The 6,804-nt window shown below is 54.0% G+C and overlaps 1 protein-coding gene across 11 annotated transcripts in view; it reads left to right on the forward strand.

The window, feature by feature from the left end:
* PKD1L1 (polycystin 1 like 1, transient receptor potential channel interacting) overlaps nucleotides 1-6,804 on the forward strand; it is a 175,459-nt gene that overhangs the window by 50,345 nt on the left and 118,310 nt on the right. For all 11 annotated transcript variants that reach the window (XR_002775242.1, XR_002775243.1, XM_023517881.1 and 8 more), the window contains 4 exons: nucleotides 119-340; nucleotides 2,533-2,693; nucleotides 4,429-4,797; nucleotides 5,753-5,812. Coding sequence is in view for 9 of the 11 variants with exons in the window: in XM_023517881.1 (XP_023373649.1) it covers nucleotides 119-340; nucleotides 2,533-2,693; nucleotides 4,429-4,797; nucleotides 5,753-5,812 (812 nt within the window). In the remaining 2 variants the exon portion in view is untranslated. The remainder of the gene's footprint in view (nucleotides 1-118; nucleotides 341-2,532; nucleotides 2,694-4,428; nucleotides 4,798-5,752; nucleotides 5,813-6,804) is intronic.

Consider the following 6,804-nt stretch of genomic DNA (forward strand, 5'->3'; position numbering starts at 1 on the left):
CCCCAGAAAGCCCACAGCGTCCCTTCCTCACCCACCTGTCCCCTTGAGACCCCCCCTTCCAGAAAGCCCACACAGTGACACACAGTGCTCCCTGCCCTTCCAACGGCTTCTCCCACAGGTACCACTGGAAGTGCACAGCCGCCAGCTTACCTGGGCAGCCCTGCTTCGCCTCCTCCACTCCACACCGACTGGACACCTGGGCTCCCACCTTCTCCTTTGTAGCAAAATGGCTCAGTGGCAGCTATGACCAGTTCCTTGTGACACTGACTGTCTCCAGTGGCCTCCGGAACTCTTCTGAGGCCCAAGCATTCCTGTCCACCCGCTCTGACTCGGCCTTCAGGTATTACCTTCCCCATGCTCCACACAGCCCGGCACACAGGTGCCCCGCTGGCTGCGCAGGCTGCGTGGTGAGCTGCTTGGGGTTTGGTCACACAGGGTCCTCCATACAGAGATGGAAGAGGGAACTGGTTAGGAGGGGGCTGGGGATGGGATCCTGCCCTTGGCTGACCTCTGGACAGTGTCAGTTGGCCAAGCACACTGGCCAGAACCAACATGCATGGGGTTCCCAGTGGGATTTCAGTAGGTCCCTCCTGTCATGGTGCCTGCCCTCACCATGGGGGACTGTTTCCCGGCTTCAGGCCAAACTAGAAGGGAGCAAAGCCATCGAGTTCCTTCTAAGCCATGGCCTTCAAGGTCTCTGCCTAGTCCTTGCAGCATCACGGGCTGAGGGGACATGAGATGGGCCCAGCCATGATGTCTGAGATGGTGAAGGGCACAGGAGCAAAGAGGTGCTGTGATCCAAACCCCATACCCCGACAGTGCCAAGGTCAGAGTGATGCTCACAGGCCACGTGCAGCCCCGACACCAGGAGCCTGGTGCCAGGACTCTGCTGAGTGTGGGCACAGCTGCCCCCTGGCCTCCCCTCCAAGGTTCTGGGTCATTAAGTGAGTGGTAGAGGGGATGGTGCTCAGGCCACCTGCCTTCACTACTCTGCTGTGGGCTGGAAGCTGGAGTCCACCTAGGGAGCAGTGCTGGTGCTGGCCCACTGCTCACAGCCCTGGGAAGGCTCCAGGCAGGTGGTGCTGTTACTACCACCCAATGTGTGGGCTGGATGTAGCCCAGAAAGCATTATGCTGCCCTCAGGACTCAGGAAGACCCCTGGGACTGGAATTGGGGGTTCAGAATTAGAGCAATAAAGATAACACTCAGTATATGAGCCCTGGGGACATGCAGAACTGCTCGCGGGCCCCTAGACCTGGACTACCTCATGTTACTTGAGGTTCTGGTACATGTTAAAAGTGAAGAAATGCCATCATGAGGGCATGGAAGTTGGGGCACAACTTCGATCATTAAATTTAACAAATTAAATACTTTTTCCCCAAAATACAACACACTATATAATCCTGCTACTCACAAGATAATTCCAGAGTTTATTTTAAAATATTCCTTCACCGAGTGCTTGGGTTTTTAGGTGAGCATCTTTGATCCCATCAGGAATGTCAGGGCCTGTGTGGATGGACATGCTTGGGGGGCCTGGGGCCAGCCAGCCTCCCCTTGCCTTGTCTCCTCTCACCCCACCCCACCCTCACCTACTGAGAACACAGGTACCCTATGCAAAGACGCAGGCACACCTGTGTGCACATATGGACAGGCCGGGTCCAGTGGAAGCTGTGTGGCCTCCTGCCGTGGCCCGTCACCTCCTGTACTTGCAGCTATGAGTTGTGGTCATGGTCTGAGATGTGGGCCTAGGGTCTGGGCCACTCCCATAAGAAATGCCCCGCACCACATATCACACACACACCCAGAGCATCTCTGCTGCACTTGGCCTTTCCCCAAGTCCTGCAGGAAAGAAACCTGTTTGGTGAGGCCCAATCCCAGCTCACCCTAGGAGGCCGTGAAGAGCAAAGTGGCACAGAATGCAGAAACATGCCAGGTCTGCAGGGAGACCAGAGGACCAGTCAGGGGGTCGCAGGGGATGCAGGCCCGGGGGAATGGACCCAGCTGCAGGGTGCGGGAAGCCCGTGCATGACCCATGGCCCAGGGCGGGGAGGAGGAAGGGCTGAGGCAGGAGTGACCTTTTTCTTTGTGAGCCTCTAAGGTCTCATGGGAATGGCAAAGGTGGACGGCCACTGGCAGGACTCAGGGAGGGGGAGGTTTGCAGCTGGTAGAAGCAAGCCCTGAGGTGGGGTAGCAAGGTAGGGATGGGGCAGGCACTACTCTTCCGTTGTGAGATTGATCAAAGCCCAGGCTGGAGGACAGGGGCTGAGCCCTGGCTCTGAGGAGGTCACACAACCTCTCTGAAGTCAGTCAGTGCTCTGGCCTTGCAGGATCTTGCCCTGTTAGGTCAGATCATGAGGGTGTCACACTCCGTGCAGCCCCAGCCACTGTGTATGCTCCATCATAAGGGCTGTGAATTCTCTTAATGGAGACTCAAGGTAGGGTGATTTAAACAGGCTTCATGTGAACGAACGCCATGGTCAAGGAGCCTTCACATTATTGTCCTAAAATTTCGAACCAATTTGCATGTTCCAGATTCATCCACATCTCCTGGGTCAACTTTAAAGATACCTTTGTCAACTGGAATGAAGAACTTTCTCTGCAAGCTGTGTGTGAAGGCTGTGGTGAAATCCCAAACCTGTCCTATTCCTGGGATCTCTTTTTAGTCAATGCAACAGAAAAGAATAGGATGGAAGGTAAAAAATGTTTGGTTTAATTTTGCAGATTGAGGAAAAACCTCAGGGTGAGGTCGCTAAGATTTTGGGAGGTAGGATCGGTCTGACCCAGGTGTCTGGTCGGCCCTTTGGGTGGCTGCACTTCCTCAGCCCCTCACTCTGCACTCTGGGTACTCCGGGAGGCAGCAGCAGGTGGGGTGACTCAGGTGGCTTCCTCGGTGTAACACAAAGGGGGCATCCAGCATACATTCAGGCAGTTCTGCTGGCTCAGAACCACCGTGGAGCTGTTCAGAAGGACCCAGGATGTTGCAGTGACGGCTGGGTTTCTCACAATCCTGCCTGTCTCTGGGAAAGCTGCAGAGTGTGGGGCAAGTAGAGGGACCAGGGCAGAACGCCGTGCAGTCCTGTCTCCAAAATGTCCACCAGTGACCTAAGCACCTAAGATTCAGTTTCCTTGAGTGGAAGGTGGGGACAGAACTACTCCACAGAGTGGTGGTGGGGTTGGGGACAGTAATGTGCCAGAGTATGCCGGGCACTGGCGATGGGACGGCAGGTGCTGTGGGACACTCAGGTTTGAACCAGGAGCAAGATGGTGTCCTTGCTTGGTGGTACTTGAGATCAGGGAGGTGGCTCTGAACAGCACCAGAGGGGCTTTATTCCTCCCTACAGCAAAGCTGGCGCTGAGGCCCTGCTGACCTTCACAATTCTTTTTTTTAATCCACTCACTGAGGCCAAACAGAGCTTCTCTGAGTGGAGCTCTGAGCACAGCTGGCGTCAGTAGCCATGGGGACATGAGGACATAGAGTGCAGTTGTGCCCTTTTTTGCAAGAGAGGCGTTCCCAAATTCTTTTAGGTAAATTGAATTTTCCTGAACCAAACCCCAGGCTGAATGGATTAGAAGAGCTTGCAAAGGAAACTCATTCAATGGCTGAACTTGCAGCAGAGTGAATGAACGGCCCCTGCATTGATGTGTGTTAGAGAATCTGGTTCTCTAAGGTTGCAAGTAGAAGCTGACTTCACTGAGAGCTCAGTTATATGTTCATGGCATTTTTTTCTTTACTATTGATGCTCTATGATGATCATAACGATTTTTAGAATTGTACTAGATACTTACAGACAGGAAGGAGAGTGAGGATTAAGAGAAACTCCACATGCCCCAGTGTTTCCCAAAGACACATGGTTCCACCAGGTGGTGCGTAGAGTTTGGCAACTCCCCTCAACACACTGGGAAGAGCAAAGGCCAGAGAAGTGGCAGTGAACCCCGCCTGTCCCATCTGCATGTGTTTGCTTCCTGCGGTTCCCCCACATGCCACCAGGTGGAAACCAGACTACATGCTCTTTACCTTCAAAGTGTTGGTTTTGAAATTCACATCATATTTGTTTAAGACAGAGCATTGTCACCAGGTGTGGCGGTGCATGCCTGTAACCCCAGCATGTTGGGAGGCTGGGGCAGGAGGATGGCATGAGGCCAGAGTTTGAGACTACCCTGGGCAACATAGCGAGACTTTTCTCTGCTATTAGGAGGCTAAGATGGGAAGATAATTGGAGCCCAGGCATTCGAGATTGCAGTGAGCTGTAATTATGCCACTGTACTCCAGCCTGGGTGACAGATTGGAAGCCTGTCTCTAAAATATATATATATACACACACACACGTGCACACGTGCTTATCTTTATATATGTATATAATAATCCTTACACAACCTGTAGGCTTTTATAAACATGTGTTGTTTAACCTTGTCAACCCTTTGCTGAAGTTCCCTTTTGCAGAGCTGCAGGGCTGCTGGGCTCATCAGGATTCAGTGCCATTCTAAAGTCATCAGAGCCAAGCCCACTGTCTTCTGAGCCCACCATGCCAGACCCTGACGTGACAGCCACACTATCCTCACGCGAGCTGTCACTTGAGACCCTAAGCCAGACTGCCCTGTCAGCCCTGGGGAGACCTGCCCCAGAGCCCACTGCTGGCGTCCCCCGGATCCCTGCTGCTGGAGACTCTGCAGTCCCAGGGGAGGTTCCCAAGGAAGAGCCGCCAGGCCCAGAGCCGGGGCCACGAGGCGAGGGTGCCCTGATGACCGGCCCCCCTGAGAGAAGTGGGCCCCCAGCCAACCCCGCTCATCATCTCTCTGGTAAGAGCCACCTGCCCTGCACATCCCCCTTCTTGTCTGGGCACCAAAGTCACCTTTGGATGCGGGAATCAGCACAGGCCTTCAGGTCAGAGCCTGCAGAGTTCGCACCCCCCACCTGCTAACTGTGCCCCACTCGCTGAGTCTCAGATTCCTTATCTCTGGACTGGGAAAACGCAGCGCCCAGGCAGGTTCTGGGCTGCAGTGAGGTTCTGTGTGTGCTATGTCTGGGCAGCAGGGCTGCCGCTCCCCTCAGCTTCCTGATCCTTCTCCCCTGCCCTAGTGATCAATGGCATCACTTTATCACTGGGTTTCAGGTTGGACAGAAGCTATTTTGGTGCCCCCAAAAAGGAGCAAAAAGTCAGTGAGCAGAGCTCTGGCCCGGCACCTCCTTGTCTGTCCTTGTTCCTCACCAGGACAGGCTATTTGGCTTTGCTGCTCACACTAGGGCCCTGCAGGCTCTTCCATCCCCTCTGCATTCAGGGCCCGAGCCCTGGGAAGGCAGGCACTGCAGTGGGCAAGCTCCTCAGCCTTGGGGAGAGGAGTGCCAAGGCACAGGGCGTGGCGTTTGCTCTGGGGCATTATTGTGTCTATTTCACTCCTTGTAAGAGAAGACAGCAAGATGTTTTCTCTGTAAGAACAGTAAAAGACTCACTTGAAGAGAGGAGGGGTGCAGGCTGCGGTGACAGGGAGCCCAGTGTGAGCCTCGGTCCCCCACTCTCCAGCCAAGCTGTGCTTAGCAACCTCACTCCTCGTCCCATTCCTCTGGAGTCCGGGCAGTGGCACCTGCCAGTCCCACTGTCACAAGTGGTCCCACCGCTGACAATACTGTGTAATCAAAGCAATTATGGAACAGAATCAGGTCAGGGATAGCATGACTCATCCAGAGAGTTGGTATTGATTTCAGAGGAGTTTGTGATTATAAAGAAATCATTATGATTTTGTTTATTCTTTTTAGATTTTGAAGCCTATTACGGTGATGTCCAAGAAGCAATACCGTCCAGAGGAAGACAGTTAGGTGACTATGATTCTGCCATCGTTACCTCTCCCTTCAGGCTCCCAGGTCCACTTGGGACCCACTCCCATCTGTCCTCCACGCCCTTCTCTGAAGTCTGGATTTACAGCACTGCCCTTTCACAGCAAGGCCTGGGAGAGCTCCTCAGAGTCAGAGGGAAGATGTTACACTCCTTTGCATGGCACAGTCTGATCCCAAAGCTTTATCTTGCTCTTCCCTTTTTGCCTTTCCTGGACCCTGTGCTCCAAGAAGCCAGATGCAAGGGTGGGCGTCCCAGCTCTCCCATGCCTTGGTCATGGGGTGCTGTCTGCTGACAGTGCCTCCCTCCCTCTGTACCCTTCCCAACCCGTCTGCTCAGTGGGCTTCCTCCTTCCGGTCTGGTTCGGTCCCCCCCCCCCCGGGAATTTTCAGGCTTCCCTTGTAACGACCTCCCCCCACAGTATATCTTTCCCACCCACATAAAGCAGGTGGGGCCCTGTGCTCATCCTGGCTTTCGGCCTCTGCCTCCTCTTCTCTGAGACCTTTGAGGGAGGCTCCCATGCCTGTCTCATGCAGGTGTCCCCAGACCCACCATGGGGGCTGGCAGGGCCCTCGGTGAGCGCCTGCGTAAGGAACAGATGATTAGGTTTACTTACCTATCCAGTGAAGAGATGGGTGATCAGTGAATGATATATTTATCTATTGAATGAATCAGTGAGTGATTTATTGATTATATAAATGAATAGGTAAATGGATGGAGAGTGAGTGATCTATCCATCAAGTGGGCAAATGAGAGGGCGATTTATTCCTCCGATTTGCTACAGAACTTCCTCCCTGAACCACTTCCACCTCCACGGCTGCTCAGCCCTCTCCGTACTTCCTCTCGTATACCCCATGTCAGCCCTCTCCGTGCTTCCTCTTGTATACCCCATGTCAGCCCTCTCCGTGCTTCCTCTCGTGTACCCCACGTCCGCCCTCTCCGTGCTTCCTCTCATGTACCTCAGTCAGCCCTCTCC

Source organism: Otolemur garnettii, unplaced genomic scaffold, assembly GCF_000181295.1.
Source record: "Otolemur garnettii isolate 467f Iridium unplaced genomic scaffold, OtoGar3 scaffold00123, whole genome shotgun sequence".
Classification (NCBI taxonomy): domain Eukaryota; kingdom Metazoa; phylum Chordata; class Mammalia; order Primates; family Galagidae; genus Otolemur; species Otolemur garnettii.